Below are 17339 nucleotides of genomic sequence, written 5' to 3'. Positions count from 1 at the left end.
AGGATGTTAGAGAGACAAGGTGGGTGAGGTAGAAGATGTTATCTCACTCCCCTTCATGTTCCACAGTCAGAATTGTCCTTTATTGCGGAAGGATGACTGAAGAGTCAGGCCCCAGGTGCGCTTTTGGATTCCACACGGAATTTGCAGTACAGGCAGGAAAACCTTATTTGGCGGGTTAACTGAGCCAATTTGATCTCAGAGCCATTGAGTGAGGATTAATAGAGAACCTCATGATGGCAATTTTACAATATCCGTCTTCTGCCTTTAAATCAAATACCATTGGATTGGCCTAAGAAAACACATCAAAATGGGGTTCTAAGTAAAACCAACCGTAGGCACTCAATTAACCATAAGGAACAGTTAACATGAGCCTATTGCACTGATGAACACAGGTTTACTTCATTTCTAACACACACAAAAGTGAGTGAAGAAAAGAACCTGCATATCTTGGCCTGTTTGTCAGCCATGAATGTAGCTCTGTGTGTTAGCAGAAATATGTTCACTGCTGAACAAGCCAGTGAAATGCTCGGAAAGGCATCTTTTAGATGAACCCAGAGAGTATCTGGTTACATATTACTCTACTCCCTGAACAATAGTTGCTTTATACCTTCACGTATTAAATGCTCGACAGCGTGAGCTAATGCTGGTGTTCATATGTGATCCTAGTGTGAAGTGTACCCTAACTTTTGAAACTCATTTAGATTTAAGTCTGTTGTAACTTGAAAAAATTATTCAAGACTAGTCTATCTTTTTTGTTTAAAGTGACTGGTGGGTCAGATGGGGAGAGAACCTGGATTTTAGGAACTTTCTGGGATGTGGAGAAGTCTCAGTTTGGCATCCATCTTTGGTCATGTGTCTGTCTGGTTTTGTTTTGTTTTTGTGTTTTTTGTTTTGTTTCATTTTCACCTCACACGCACCCTTTCTCTGGGAGTGGAGGGGAGAGCATTAACAGATGGGGACTATAGCTGTTAGGAACATACAGCAGCCCCTGCCTGTCAGGCTTTCTGTGGCCTGATTTATATCACTGATCTAAATATTAGCAAGAAATCTGGTGAAAGGTTTTCACTAATGATCTGATAGAGAGTATTAATACCTGGGATCATCTGTAATAATTGCACACTCCCTGCCCCTAAACTGTTTATGTAATGTAAAATATAGTTAGAAATATATAGTCTTAGCGTATCTAATATTTTAGTGATACTCCATATGTGGACACTGAATATGGCTTTTAATTCCATGAAGGGCAAGAATGACTTCTGTTCAGTTGTTGTCCTTCACAAGTGGAGTGAAGAGGGCATATTCCTTGTCCGTACATGGGCTATTCTGGTTATACCACCCCCTGCAATATTTTTGCCCTTTGTTCAGCATTTTATACTTGCATTTTATTGTCAGGCTTCCTAGCAGCAGACTGTTCAGGTTGCAAGTGGAGTCTAACAGAAAATTCCACAGGTGAGTTAATTTTTGTGGTGGTAGTTTGGAATGTTGGGATTAAGCTGCTGGCTGGCGTTATGGATTGTTTCTGTAGGTGTTCTGATCACGTGTGCTATTTCTTAGAGCAAAGAGGGATACATTTGTCTGTCTTTTCCTCTCACTTTTATGAGTGAAGAGTAGTAGAATTCAGACATAAATGTACCCGTGGGTGTGTTAAATTTGCATATGTATGGTCAAATTCACAGGTACATATTAGAGTAACAATCATGGGTGTGGGGTAGATAAGCACATGCTAATACACTGAGGGCTCAATCCTGCTATCCTTATTAAGGCTACATGCCTGCGGAAGTTGGTGGGATTGCTACCCAAGAAAGGAATGAGAGTGACAGGAGTGGCCCAAAATATATATTTCACTAATATACTCAAGTAACAACACTTGTGGTGAGGGCAAGAGGGGTGTATGTGTGATATTTTGATTTGCAAGATGTCTGATTCTACATCTTAGAGAGCATGTGCATAATAGTTATACAAAGAAAAGCCCCCCCGCCCCCCCCCCCCCCCCAGCCAACCCGTCAGTGCCGAGAAATTACAGTGAGGACCATTGTAGAAAAAACAGTGTCCCTTAGAGATCATCCCATTTGGCCTGTGGTAGACCAGTGAACTCCAGTGGGTGTCAGTGCGCTCACTTGCACTGGAGTTCACTGGTCTATCACAGATGGAATGCATATGTACATACACTTCTCTGTTTGATACATAAACACAAATGACATATATTTCACTAACAGTCATCATGATCCATGTGGGGTGGGTGACCAAGACGGTAGGCCCCCAAGAGTGGGTGCCTTCCCTTCTCAAACTATTTGAGAAATGCAGGGGGGTGTGTGTGTGTGTGTGTGTGAGATAACTGGAGTGTGAGATAACTGTTAAGCATTTTTTTAAATTGTTTTAAATAAATTGAATTTAAATACATTTTAAAATGCCGTTGTGACTTCAAATTACTGTTATGTATATTTTAAAATAGATTTTGTCCTTAAAAATCAAAATAATAGAGCATCACTTTCAGGTGCGGTTCTCCCTTCACACTTCAGAACTTGCAGCTGCCATTATACAAAGGCCCTCTAGAGAATATGGGATCCTAAAAGATGTTTTAAATGTAAAACTAAATTCAGCTTAGATATAGTTTTTACTTTATGGAAAAGCCCTGTAGACTTTAATACAGATTAAACTAGTAGATTTCAATAGAAATGTAATAGGATTCCATAGCAATTGCCCTTAAAATCACTAGAGAATGTAGAATTCTGCACTGTCATTAACATAGTTTTCAGGGAAGGAGTGATATTAAAATATTTATGGTAAAACATAATGAGAATAGTTTTCTGTTAAATTACTCTTCAGAAGTTTTAAAAACTTATAATATTGTACCTTGGCCATTTGACTAAGATCAAACATACCAGGTTAATATCTGATGCATCCTTTGTTTGGGGACCGCAGAGGAATCTAGTCTGCAACTGATTAGGTGTTTCCCCTCTCTAGGAAGCTTTGGCCTCATAACACCTGTTAGCCGGCTACCTAAAATATCCTCCACTGCTGTTTATATTTCATTAAAAGAAAACAAAACTTAAAGTTTCTAACTTTAGTAAAAGTTAGATACTATGATTCTTTCTCAGTATTTTTAACTAGGTTTCCTATATATTTGAATTGACCATGATACAGACGGCTAATCTTATCAGGTTTACCCTCCTCTGTTCTGTAAAGCCAGCTGATCGAGGGAGCTTAGTAGCAAGGTGGGTTCGTTCACTAGGCTTCTGGAGTCCTAGGTTCAAATGTTGTTTAGATCACAAGTGGAAATAAGCATATTTGGTCTCCTCGTCTCCATTTGCCACATCTCTCTCTTTCTCTTGCACAAAAATTGGCCAGGTTTTAGCAAACTTGCAGTCCCTGCTTGAGAGAGGCCCAACATTAGTGTCTGTCTTAGGAGCAGAGCCGCATGGGAAAAATGTACACAGAGTATGCCCACGCTTTGCCTCTAACTCAAGCCGGTCTGAGTATCCTTATTCAGCTCTAGATTCATCCTCGGCATCATATGGAGGTGAGGGAGGGACAGGTAATTTAGCCGACAGGGTCGTGAGCTGAGGATTTGAAATTGGTTTCCCATGGAAAAACACGATCTGCTTCTTTGTCTCCTCTCCTAGCCCCTTTTTTTTAATCAAGTAAGAAGAACATAAGGTTTTTACAGATACATCAGAACGAGGTCAAAATGACAGAAGAGGAAGGTAAAGGCTCAGAATTTCAGAATAAAGGAATATTGTCAAAATAAAAACACCTTTTTAAAGTGCTTCCTGGTGTTAACTAACACCACCTGAGAGTATTAACTGAAGGAATTTGCAATCCCAGCTTGTGATGAAGTATACAGACCTCAGTGACCAGGAAGGGGATAATCAGAGCCTCTGGCCCCAGTCAGCCCCACCCAGTTCCCCTGTGCAAGGTTTCAAGCCTGAAGGCGGGAGACAGAGGAAAAGCCTAGCTCAGTGGTGGCTGACTGGGAGAGGGAGTAGACCTTTTGAGCTAGCCCTGTGAAGGAAGGAAGGCTTGGCTGGGGCTAGAGCCTCCTTGGGACAGGTAGGCCTGGTACAGGACCTTTTTGTCTCTCATAAGTAGTTTGGGCTGCCCTTTGTTTTGGGACCAACAGAAGAATAAAACAGAGGCAGAGACTGTGAGAAAAGCCCGGCCACAGGCCACAGTAGGAAGCAGCCCAGATGTACAGCAGGGGGTCTGAACACTCCTCCTCTGTTTTATACAGAGCCCCTGGGGCTGGAACTGAGGGTAGAGGGCGGGCCTGGGTTCCCCTACTAGGGCAGGGGGCATGATGACTCTGGAACCAAGGGCTGAAGTTGGGCCGAACCATTGGCATGCTGGAAAGGGTGGGACTGTTATTGACCTGGCCGAAGAGCCACGTCACAGGAAGAGGCAGATCAAAGCAGGTCCAGAGCAGCTGTCGGGAGGGGGCGCCGAAGGAGGAGAGCCACTGCATCATGCCAAGCAACGAGGGAGTGTGTCTGCGGTGAGTAGACTCTTCCACATAGCTTGGCAGAGCACACCCAGGGCCACAACCTGCTCCACCCATGAACAGATGCTCTCGGGAGCCACAGAAGGGGTATTTTGCCACAATTGCTCTCAGCCTGTGGATCCATGCTTGGCCATGGCAAAGGACCGTGTGTTTGGATGACTTGCTTGGGCCTCTGCATTCCCCCCGCCCCCTCAAAAAAGCAGAGACTCCTCAGGAGATACTTTCACAAGGGCAGGTCAGTCCTCTTCAGTACTTGAGACTCAACAGGCTGGCTTATCCTCTCCAGCCAAGGATTCTGTAGAGATAATTCCAAAAATCTCCCCACCCAATCCATCCCACATTGAATAAGCTCCAGGGCCGTCTCCCAGGTTCTCCAGTGGGTAGTAGTCACTTGGCAAGGAATCCTTGCTGACTCTCTTCCCAGGAGGAAGATCTGAGCTCTTTCTGAGATGTACTCCCTATGCATCTTTTCCGATTTCATATTGGACAAAAAGAATGCAGGGGCTCAAGGCTCCCTCTCTGCCATATCTTCATGATTGGAAGCCCCAAGTGATCATCCTTCCCCTCCCAAGAAGGCAAAAGAAAAGTTAAAAGGCTGGAAAATATAAAAAATAAAGCCAAAAAAGTCTTCAGCTCTTCTCCTCCTGAGCTCTAGCTTCTCCCCCAAGGAGAGGGATTTTTGGCCTTAGATCATGCTAACCCCAGGCCAGAAAAGGTAGAAGTTGGTGGATTGCAGCAGAAGATAAATGTGTAAAAGAGCAACTTAATCTCAATACACACAGCAGGCATCTGCTCTCAACAAGAGAGTGCAGGAAAAGACTAAGGCCAGACCTTGAAAAATGGGTGTTTAAAGTTAGGCCTCTCAGTCCACATTTATGCACCTAAATATGCAGCTTGATTTTTCAAAATACCGCATAGCCAGCAGCTCCCATTAACGTTAAATAAGTTGACATTAATCCAGAAAAGGGTGAACCCCTTGTATGCGTGGTTCTTTGGAATCCTGGCACATGCTGTGTTAGTGATGCAGAGTGTAGGGTACCAGATCAACCGTCCCTTTCCAGCCTTTGAGCTCTTAGATAAATCCACTCCTGTGGTGGTTATGAATGAGCTGAGGGGAGCACATTGAAATAGAACAAGATGAACCAGGACTGTGCAAAGAGTTAATCACTAACAGTTCTAGGAAAAATTTGGCAGCTGAATGGCAGATAACTTGGGTGACATCCACATAGGTAGTTTGAAGTGCTTAGCTGTTGAGGGTTGGGGGGAAGAACTATTTAATTATGGTAGTTGCAGGGCTGCAGTAATCTCCCTTGGGACCCTTGCAGTTTGTTGGAGGAAAATGTAGCATCTTTGTTTGCTGTTGTGTTTGGCTAATGTTCCATGGAAAAGGCAGGACTGAAGCCTCATTATATTCATTATAATTTACAGGTTGGTGTCTGGGGCTTCCCCATTCATACTCATGCTCCATCCATAAGCTTCCCTGTTGCACCTCGACATTGGTGTTCACACGTTATTGTGTAAAATCCCCTACCTGTTGGCAGATCTGTTATGCTCTGTTGTGCATCTTTGAGAGAGTTGGCTTTTTTAACCTGATTAGACCAGGATGGCTCCTCCAGAGACACATGGTGATGTAAAGGCAGGTTTGAGGTCACAAAACAAAATAAAGTTTGCAAGTCCTTTCAAACCATGCTGGATGGAGCAGTTTCCCTGTCTAATGTCTGTGAAGTGCCTTGGGATGGCTAGCACTAGGGTCTGACTATTCAGAAATGGGGAGCTCAACCCTTTTTGCAGTTAGGACCCTGTAGAGCATCTCAAATTTAGTCTCCCCCCCCCCCCCAAAAGGAGACACCCTAAATCACATAGATGAACAAGATTTGTTGTGGGAGAGTCAACACAGCTTTTGTAAAAGGAAATCATGCCTCACCAATCTGTTTGAATTCTTTGAGGGGATCAACAAGCATGTGGACAAGGCTGATTCAGTTGATATAGTGTACTTGGATTTTCAGAAAGCCTTTGACAGGGTTGCTTACCCAAGGCTCTTAAGGAAACTAAGCAGTCATGGGATAAGAGGAAAGGTCCTCTCATGGATCAGTAACTGGTTAAAAGACAGGGAAACATAGGATGGGAATAAATAGTCCGTTTTCACAATGGAGAGAGTTAAACAGCGAGGTCCCCCACGGATCTGTACTGGGATTTGTGCTGCTCAGCATACTCATTAATGATCTGGAAAAAGGAGTGAACAGTGAAGGGGCAAAGTTTGCAGATGATACTGAAATTTTTCAAGGTAATTAAGTCCAAAGCTACTGTGAAGAGTTACAGGGGTATCTTACAAAACTGGGTGTCTGGGCAACAAAATGGCAGATGAAATTCAGCATTGATAAATGCAAAGGAATGCACATTAAAGGGAAAATCCCAACTACACATATATAAAGATGGGTTCTGGGTTAGCTGTTACCACTCAAGAAAGAGATCTTGGAGTCATTGTGGGCAGTTCTCTGAAAACTTCAGCTCAGTGCACAGCAGCAATCAAAAAGACTGGCAGTGTTAGGAACTATTAGGAAAGGGATAGAAAATATGACCGAAAAACATCAGAATGGCACTATATACCTAAACCTTGGTTTATACCACTATATACCTAAACCACTATAAACCTAAACCATAGTACACCTAAACCTTGAACACTGTTTACCCAAGTGTTGTTTACCCTTTCCCACAATACAAAACCCAGGGCCTACCCCATGAAATGAATAGGCAACAGGTTTAATACAAACAAGAGGAAATACCTTTTTACACAACCCACAACTAACCTATGGAACTCATTGCCATGGGATGTGGTGATGGCCAAAAATATAACTGGGTTCAGAAAAGAACTAAAGTTCCTGGAGGATAGGTCCATCAATGGTTATTAGCCAGGATAGTCAGGGATGTAACCCCATGCTCGGGGCAAACCTAAACCTCTGACTGCCAGAAACCAGGAAAGGAAGACAAATGGATCTCTCTAAATTGCCCTGTTCTATACACTCCCCCGGAAGCTCAGGAACTGGTCACTGTCAGAGACAGAATACTGAGCTAGATGAACCATTGGTCTGACCCATAGAATCATAGAAGATGAGGGTTGGAAGAGACCTCAGGAGGTCATCTAGTCCAACCCCAGCTAAATCATCCCAGCCAGGGCTTTGTCAAGCTGGGCCTTAAAAACCTCTAAGGATGGAGATTCCACCACCTCCCTAGGTAACCCTTCCAGTGCTTCACTGCCCTCCTAGTGAAATATTTTTTCCTAATATCCAACCTAGACCTCCCCCACTGCAACTTGAGACCATTGCTCCTTGTTCTGTCATCTGCCACCATTGAGAACAGCCTAGCTCCATTCTCTTTGGAACCCCCCTTCAGATAGTTGAAGGCTGCAATCAAATCCCCCCTCTCTCTTCTCTTCTCTTCTCTTCTCTTCTCCAGACTAAATAATCCCAGTTCCCTCAGCCTTTCCTCATAAATCATGTGCCCCAGCCCCAATCATTTGTGTTGCCCTCTGCTGGACTCTCTCCAATTTGTCCTCATCCTTTCTGCAGTGGGGGGTCAAAAACTGGACGCAATACTCCAGATGTGGCCTCACCAGTGCTGAATAGAGGGGAATAATCACTTCCCTCAATCTGCTGGCAATGCTTCTACTAAAGCAGCCCAATATGCCATTAGCCTTCTTGGCAACAAGGGCACGCTGTTGACTCATATCCAGCTTCTCGTCAACGGTAATCCCCAGGTCCTTTTCTGCAGAACTGCTGCTTAGCCAGTTGGTCCCAAGCCTGTAGCAGTGCATGGGATTCTTCCGTCCGAAGTGCAGGACTCAGCACTTGTCCGTGTTGAACCTCATCAGATTTCTTTTGGCCCAATCCTTCAATTTGTCTAGGTCACTCTGGATCCTTTCCCTACCCTCCAGCATATCTACCTCTCCCCCAGCTTAGTGTCATCTGTGAACTTGTTGAAGGCGCAATCCATCCCATCATCCAGATCATTAATGAAGATGTTGAACAAAACCAGCCCCAGGACTGACCCCTGGGGGACTCCGCTTGATACTGGCTGCCAACTAGACATCAAGCCATTGAGCCCGACGATCTAGCCAGTTTTCTATCCACCTTATAGTCCATTCATCCAATCCTTACTACTTTAACTTGCTGGCAAGAATACTGTGGGAGACGGTATCAAAAATTTTGCTAAAGTCAAGGTAAATCACGTCCACCGCTCTCCCCATCTCCACAGAGCCAGTTATCCAATCACAGAAGGCAATCAGGTTGATCAGGCATGATGTGCCCTTGATGAATCCATGTTGACTGTTCCTGATCACCTTCCTCTCCTCCAAGTGCTTCAAAATGGATTCCTTGAGGACCTGCTCCATGATTTTTCCAGGAACTGAGGTGAGGCTGACCAGTCTGTGTTCCCCGGATTCTCTTTCTTCACTTTTTTAAAGATAGGCACTATATTTTCCTTTTGCCAATTGTCCAAGACCTCCCCTGATCGCAACGAGTTTTCAAAGATAATGGCCAATGGCTCTGCAATCACATCAGCCAACGCCCTCAGCACCCTTGGATGCATTAGATCCGGCTGCATGGACTTGTGCACGTCCAGCTTTTCTAAATAGTCCTTAACCTGCTCTTTCACCACTGAGAGCTGCTTACCTTCTATCCATACTGTGCTGCCCAGTGCAGCAATCTGGGAGCTGACCTTGTCTGTGAAGACTGAGGCAAAAAAAGCATTGAGCACTTCAGCTTTTTCCACATTACCTGTAGAAACCCTTCTTGTTACCCTTCACATCCCTTGCTAGCTGCAACTCCAACTGTGCTTTGGCCTTCCTGATTCCACCCCTGCATGCTCAAGCAATACTTTTATACTCCTCCCTAGTCATCTGTCCAAGTTTCCACTTCTTGTAAGCTTCCTTTTTGTGTTTAAGCTCACTGAAGATTTCTCTGTTAAGCCAAGCTGGTCGCCTGCTATATTTGCTATTCTTTCTGCACATTGGGGTGGTTTGCTCCTGCGTCCTTAATAAGGCTTCTTTAAAATACAGCCAGCTCTTCTGGGCTCCTTTCCCCCTCATTTTAGCATCCCAGGGGATCCTGCCCATCAGTTCCCTGAGGGAGTCAAAGTCTGCTTTTCTGAAGTCCAGGGTCCATATTCTGCTGCTCTCCTTTCTTCCTTTTGTCAGGATCCTGAACTCGACCATCTCATGGTCACTGCTGCCCAGGTTGCCACCCACTGCTATTCCCCTATCAATTCTTCCCTGTTTGTGAGCAGCAGGTCAAGAGGAGCATGGCCCCTAGTTGGTTCCTCCAGCATGTGCACCAGGAAGTTGTCCCAGCACTCTCCAAAAACTTCCTGGATTGTCTGTGTACTGCTGTATTGCTCTCCTAGCAGATGTCAGGGTGACTGAAGTCCCCCATGAGAACCGGGGCCTGTGATCTGGAAACTGCTGTTAGTTGTCTGAAGAAACCCTTGTCTACCTCATCCTCCTGGTCTGGTGGTCTATGGCAGACGCCCACCATGACATCACCTTTGTTGCTCTCGCCTCTAAACTTAACGCAAAGACTCTCAACAGGTTTTTCTCTGGTTTCATACTGGAGCTCTGAGCAATCACAGAGCTCTCTTACATACAGTGCAACTCCCCCACCTTTTCTCCCCCACCTGTCCTTCCTGAACAGTTTATACCCCTCCATGACAGTGCTCCAGTCATGTGATTTACCCCACCAAGTCTCTGTTATTCCAATCACATCAGAGTTCCTTGAGTGTGCCAGGACTTCCAGTTCTCCCTGCTTGTTTCCCAGGCTTCTTGCGTTCATGTACAGGCACCTAAGATAATTAGCCAATTGCCCTGCTTTCTCACTATGAATCAGGAGGCCTCTCCTGTTGCACCCTCCTCCTTGTGTTTCCTACCGGTATCCCACTTACCTCTGCGCTTATATGACCATCCACGGGCGAACCTAGTTTAAAGCCTTCCTCACTAGGTTAGCAAGCCTGCCTGCGAAGATGCTCTTCCCTCTCTTCATTAGGTGGATCCCATCTCTTCCTAGCAATCCTTCTTCCTGGAACAGCATCCCATGGTCAAAGAATCCAAAGCCCTCTCTCCAACAGCACCTGCATAACCACGCATTTGCCTCCCTATTCGATGGTCCCTACCTGGGCCTTTTCCTTCAACAGGAAGGATGGATGAGAACACGACTTGCCCCTCAAAGTCCTTTATCCTTCTTCCCAGAGCCACGTAATCTACAGTGACCTGCTCAAGGTCGTTCTTGGCAGCATTAGTGGTGCCCACGTGGAGAAGTAGGAGGGGGTAGCGGTCTGAGAGCTTGATCAGTCTCGGCAGACACTCCGTCACATCCTGAATTCTAGCTCCAAGCAAGCAGCACACTTCTCAAGTTTCCCAGTCTGGACGGCAGATGGATGACTCCGTCCTCCTTAGGAGGGAGTCCCAACCACCACCACCCGTCTCCTCCTCTTGGGAGTGGTGGTCGTGGAACCCCGATCCCTAGGACAATGCATCCCATACCTTCCGGTTGATGGGGTCTCCTTCTGATCCCTTCCCTCAGATGACTCTTCCAAACCATTCTCCACCGTAGTACCGTGTAGAGAGCCTGAAAATAGTTTCTTACCTCTATCTGCATTGGGAGTACATGGGTTCTCCTCTTTCTTCTTCGGGAGGTCACGTGTTGCCAATTTTCTTCCCCGTTCTCTACTACCCTCTCTGATACTTTAGCATGCTGTGCCTGCAGTACCAAACGCTGACTTCTACCCAGAAAGTCTTCATTTTCTTTGATGCAATGCAGGGTTTATACTTGGGTCTCTAGTCCTTTTAACCTCTTCAAATATGGAGGCCAGCTTTCACTGTGTACAGACGAAGTCGCTTCTGTCCTCTGGGAGAAAGACAAATATGGCACATCCTGTGCAGGTCATCACAGCTGATCGCTCTTTACAGGTGTGTGGCCCTGTTCTGTCTTTAGTGCCAGCTTGTCTTCTACTCTGATCACGATGGAACATTCCCTACTGAGACCTCTGGGGAATAAGCAAGTATATCTCACCCTGAAAGAGATGGGAATTGCACCAGCATACTTCAGGACTGAATATGGGCTGTAATCTTGGTGACGATGTATTATGTATTCCAGCAGTGCCCACAAAGTGCTTGACACTGTCCATACGCACAGGAAGACTCCATTCTTGCCCAAGAGAGCTCATAATCAGAGACCAGCAACAGAGAAAGGGGTAAAGCAGTCCACTTTTGTGTAAAAATAAATACAGCAGCTCCCCTATGGCCCTTCAGTCTCGCCATTAGCAGTGGGCTGATTTCATTGATTTCACTTAAACTCAACATAGCCAAAGGTGACTTCCTCATCACCCTGCCCACCCAGCACCTTCCTGCTGGAGGTAATGGCTGAGAACACAACCATCCTCCCTGTCACTCAGGCCTGTAGCCTGAGCATCATCTTTGAATATTGCAACTTCCTTCTCCTTTAGTCCATACAAAATAGAGTTACTAAGATGATTTGTCTGGCCTGGCATTGTCAGTATCTAGCCCTCCTTTGTATCCCTCTAACCAGCTCCTGTTCCTTCACTACATCAGATTCAAGGCTCTTGTTCCTACTTGTAAGGCCCTACACAGCTCTGTTCCTTCCTGCTTATCTACTCTAGTGTCCTGTCGCAGAACCCCATTCCCCTGCCAGTGACGCTGGCCTTTTTCTGCATCTTCCACAGGCTCCTTTGGGCTTGTTTCCAGCCTGCCCCTTAGAAAGTCCCCTCTGAACTATTCCATAAAGCCACTCTCCTGTCCTTCAAGACCCACTTTCACAGTGATAGGCACAGGTAGCTGCAAGTGGCAAGATGGGGGGACAGCTGATTCAGATTTGATTTATTGGTTTAGCTTTTATCATTTATTTTTAAAAGTTTGTCTCTAAGCCGACTAGCTGTGCACACAGCTGGCCTGCGTACATGGATCTTATAACCATTCCTCTTCTTCCTGTTCATTTGTTACCCGTGTGTTGCATCTGCTTGTCATTTAGACTTAAGTTTGTTGGGGCAGGAACACACTCATTATGTTTAGTCCCCAGCAAGATGGGATCCTGATCAAGACTGGGGCCTTCGGGCCCTATCCCAACACAAATAACATAGGTAACATGACAGAAGTGGGTCTTGAATGAGGATTTGAAGGAGGGAAGCAGAATGGCTGGAGGCCATGTTGTTAGTGAGTAGTGGTGGGTGAGGTATGGTTTCAGGAAGAAAATCCCTTCACAAAGAGAAGTGAATGTATGTCCCTGCTCCATCTCTGCACTCCATTACTTTGAAAACCTTCTGTTGTCTGTGCGGGTTGGCTGCATTATTAATAATGTTTGTTTATGGGCCTTCACCTGGCAGGAGCAGATCTGAACTGTGTGCGCAGCTGAAGTGTGGCATTGCGCCATGGAACCCTGCCGTATCCCGCTCATCTGTTGGCAAGAAGCCGTATGATGATTTCTGCCTGCTGTCTCTCTCAGTAATAGCCATATCTCCTTCAAGGAATTGTTCCCTCTTTGCAGATACTTGTATTTGCATAGCCCCAAAAGTTTTGTGTAAGGGATTGCCTATTTAATACAATTGAAAGGATCCCAAACCCATGCTTTAGATTAACATGTGCCAGCTAGATTAGGGCTAATCAGGGTCCAGGTCTTAGCAGGTGCAGTGCAGGGACAATCCTAGACCTGATTACGGTGTATCTGCCGTTTAATCGTATCTCTCCCAAGGGTGATCATCTCTGCTTTAATGCACAGCAGACTTTACAGCCATCGCCTGTCTCCTTCCTTGGTTTGCTGCCACTACTGTCAAAAAGGCTTCTACCTCAGAGGCTGTGGCGATTTAGTTTAATCCCACATAGAAGGGCGCCTCTCTCTCATGGATAATTCCCTGCTCTAAGGTATTGCTGTGTCGGAGGCGGGGCTGGGCTTGACTACACCCCTGATACCAGGAATCCATCCTTCCCAGAGAGACTGAGCTCATTCAGTCTCTTCCTCTCAGTAAAGACCCTTTCTCTGGCCGGCAACGGCTGGATCCTAGTGTGCGCCGATGCTCCCCTTTGTACGTCACAGGGGGGTCAAGCTTTGTAACCTTGCGTGTTCCCTGGCCAATAAGAGAGAGTCAGTCCCTTGCATTGTGTGGAGTCTTTGGAATGTCACTCCTAAGTAGGCCAGGAGACCCATTCGGCCAGTGTGGCACAATGAGAACTTTTAGGACCAGTAAGTCTAGCTGCCTGGAGTGGAGATCTGCCAGCTTCTTGTGTGTCTGGTAGGTGCTCGGGTTCCATGCTGGCCTAAGGCCAAACTTCCGGGTTGCTGTCTGCCTCCTCTACAAACTGAAGTCTGCAAGGTTTTCTTGACTAGTCCATCTAAGACTTTTTTTTTTTTTTTTTTACGGGGTGGTGCTGTTGGTTACAGTAGGGCTCTGGGAAGCAGGTCTCTTCTCTCTATTCCAGATCCTGCCAGTGACTCGCTGTGTGACCTTGGGGCAGGTACTTAACCCCTCTGGATCTTTCTATCATCTGTAAAGTGACAGACGAATACCTACTTCCTAGGGGGTTTGTGAGTCTTAATTGTTTGCAGTATGTGTTGAGATCTGCAGATGAAAGGGGCTAGCGCAGTGCAAAGTATTACTGAACTCTGTGCCCTCTCAAACTCTGGGGCACCCTCCTGGCCAGCATGATTAAGACACAAGCTTTTCTGTCTGCACAAAAAGTGACCCGAGGACACGGAAACACATTCTGCTGCCTCCTGTCATTAAATAGTGTCCTCTGGGGATAGGGGTCCTGACCTCGGCTAGTGAAATCTGAGTCAAATTGCCCAAACAGGATAGTGGTTTGACAGTAGACTCCTCTGTCTGGAAAACCTGGATCAAAGATCCAGCTATCCAGAATGATTTGAACTTGATCTGGGTAAGGGACAATTCTGCACTAGCCAGGGGCATCGACTAGATGATCTAATAAGTCATTTCCTTTGCTAATTTCTAGGATTCCATAGTCTAGCCAAAATTGCTACAGCCTTCCCTTGCTCTGCCCTGCGTCCAAATGCACGTACCACAGTGTTACTGGAAGGCAAGAGGCTGCACCTTTGTTGCAATTATTGTACATCGCTTAATTGCCCAAACTGTACAGAAACCTCTGGGGCCTTAATACATTTTGTTATTGCCCGAACAGTAAACTAAACTGAATTTGTCATACCACATCACAGGATTATTCCGATAGCACCAGAAGTGAGCGTGAAGCTTTACGGACACATAATTGGACCTTAAACCGTAGCAGTGTAAATGATCATGAGAGCAGGAGTCGATAGCTAAAAGAAGAAAAGCTGATAGGAAGAAATTAGGTTTATTTCAGAGAGGCTGGTGGCAGTTCTAGGGATAAAGGGGCAGGCTGACTGGTGCTCTGGGAACGAATGATGGTTGTATAGTGAATCAGGTTGTTGTCTGTAAGACTCCTGCCTTTGTGGAAGTTGGAAGGTGTGTAGTGAATGAAGCAGGGGACTGCAGGAAGAGAAAGGATGGTCTCATGGTGAAGGCAGTTGATGGTTGCCCCTAGAGAACTGGACTCTCTCCGGGCCTCTGCTGCACAGTTCCTGGGCAAATCACTTAAACAAAACTTGTCATAAAGCAGCCACTAATTGCGTGTGCCTCGTTTTCTGAGTGCCCAATGTGAGACCCTGGGAGCCAGATTTAGAGAGATGCTGTGTACACACACCTGCTATTGAAGTTGATTGAAGCGAGCTGTGCTTTTAAGATAGAAATATAAAATTGCTAATTATTCTGAAAAATCAGGCCCGAGACATCTAAAGTCAGAGACCCAAAATAGGGGCGACCTTTGATAATTTTGGCCTTAATCATTCTGTTTCACATCTGTGAAATGGGGATACCACCACCTTACCACACATACCTCATTAATGTGCGAGAGGCACTCAGCCATCATGGTGAAAGTGCCATAGAAACGCCATGAGTAGATGAATAATTTTGTATTCAGAGCAGGGTTTGAATGGCGTGCCTTAAACAAAACCTCAGGCAACACACTGAATGTGGAAGATAAAAGGGATGTTGAATAACTATCCATTCACTGACGGAAGCAGGAGTCCCGTGGAAAAAATAGTACATGATTATGTAATTGAAGACTGTATCGTAATGCATATGGATAAGAGAGCTGAATTCATGCTGCACGGGCACAAAGATGTGTCCACAAACTGAGTTACTGGCTGATTTCTGTGACCTTTTCCAGCTTTAATCCAGAATGTTCCTCTCTCTTCTCGCCTTCGCTCATGTTAAGTCCAAATTCAGTACTAGGAACCTTGTCCAGTCTGATCCATGAGGCAGCTTGGGACACAACACAGATAACAGATTTTTTTTTTTCCATGAACGTGTTCCTTAACATCTGAATGAAAACAGCTTTGCTCTTGTGGCTGGGTGGGGCTGGAGAATTTACAAGCAGCCTGGAATCCTTGTACTAAAGTGAGAGACTCAGGGGAGAAACTGACCAGCCCGGTCTCATTTTCTCAGCTGAGCGAAATGCAGGCAGTTAACACACAGCCTCAACTGGGAAATAAATTGCACTGTTTAAAATTGGTTTGGGTTTAACAATGACAAGGTGTTTGGTTACTGCCAAAGTCACTTTCCAGCTGCTCTAAACGGGTCTCCCCATCCCTTCCTGAATCCTATACTAGCCTTCCCCTCTTCCCCTCCAGGGCCCCCACTTCCACTTTCCCTTCTCTAATATGTCCCTTCCACTCTTGCTCTGGCCAGTCCCTGCTCCTGTCCAATTCCTAGGTCCCCATCACTTACTCTTGCTTTTATCCTTTGCATACTGATGTGTGAACCAGCCTCCCAGTCAGTATACACAGAGCTCCCGTGCGTCTTGAAACCAGCCTGTTCTTCAATGCATTCCAACTCCAATCACCCACCTTTCTTGCATTGTAGCACTGTGGGCCCTTAGAGCCTTTGTTTCATGGCCACACCTTCTCGCCGTGTATGCCACCATGTACCCATTGGAATACCTCCTCTGGAATATGTGTACAGTTCTGTACCCCATATTCAAGAAAGATGAATTCAAACTGGAACCGGCACAGCAAAGAGCTACTAACACGATCAGGAGAAGGAAGGGCCTATCTTAAGAGAAGAAACTGGAAGAGCATGGCTTATTTAGCCTAGCAAAACGAAGGCTGAGAGGGGATCTGAATACTCGCTCCAAATTTGTTAGGAGTTAAACACCAGGGAGGGTGAAGCGCTAGTTAAGCTAAAGGACAGTGGTTGGCACCAAAACAAATGGGCATAAATTGGCCATGAACAGACTCAGGCCAGAAATTAGAAGAAGGTTTCTAATCATCAGAGGAATGAGGTTTTAGAACAACCTCCCAATAGGAATTGTGGGAGAAACAATTTGTTTTGAGAGAGAGCTGGACAAATTTATGAGTGGGATTGTATGACAGGATTGCTTATGATAGTTGGGGGCAGGGCTCAGCAGCCCGTGGGGTCCCTTCCAGTGTATGTCTTTTATGTTCCTAGAGCTCATCTGGTCACCTGTGGGGTGAGGAAGGGATCTCTTTCCTCCCCTCCCCGCATATATTCTGTGGTTGGGTGGGTTTTTTTGTTTTGTCTTTTTGTCTCCTTCCTCTGAAGCAGCAGGGGTGTGCATGGCTGGAGATGGGACACTGCACAGGGAGGGTCAATGCTCTGAGGTGGCACCAAGCAGTCTCTCTCTGACATTCTTAGCCACCTGGTTCTTGCTCATGTACCCAGGGTCTCACTGATCACCATATGTCGGGGTCAGGAAGGAATTTCCCTCCAGGTCAGATTGGCAGTGACCAGG

The 17339-nt window shown here is 45.8% G+C and overlaps 1 protein-coding gene across 4 annotated transcripts in view; it reads left to right on the top strand.

The window, feature by feature from the left end:
- Positions 1-17339, top strand: part of NRF1 (nuclear respiratory factor 1) — a 105614-nt gene that overhangs the window by 85892 nt on the left and 2383 nt on the right. For 3 of the 4 annotated variants that reach the window (XM_037889414.2, XM_037889416.1, XM_037889418.2), the window contains exon 11: positions 1393-1449. The exons of the other annotated variant lie outside the window; for it this stretch is intronic. In XM_037889414.2, the coding sequence (XP_037745342.1) occupies positions 1393-1449 (57 nt within the window). The remainder of the gene's footprint in view (positions 1-1392; positions 1450-17339) is intronic. 4 annotated transcript variants of the gene reach the window in all.

Source organism: Chelonia mydas, chromosome 1 (assembly GCF_015237465.2).
Source record: "Chelonia mydas isolate rCheMyd1 chromosome 1, rCheMyd1.pri.v2, whole genome shotgun sequence".
Taxonomy (NCBI): domain Eukaryota; kingdom Metazoa; phylum Chordata; order Testudines; family Cheloniidae; genus Chelonia; species Chelonia mydas.
Note: the sequence above shows the minus strand (reverse complement) of the source record. Positions and strands in the feature narration are given on the sequence as shown.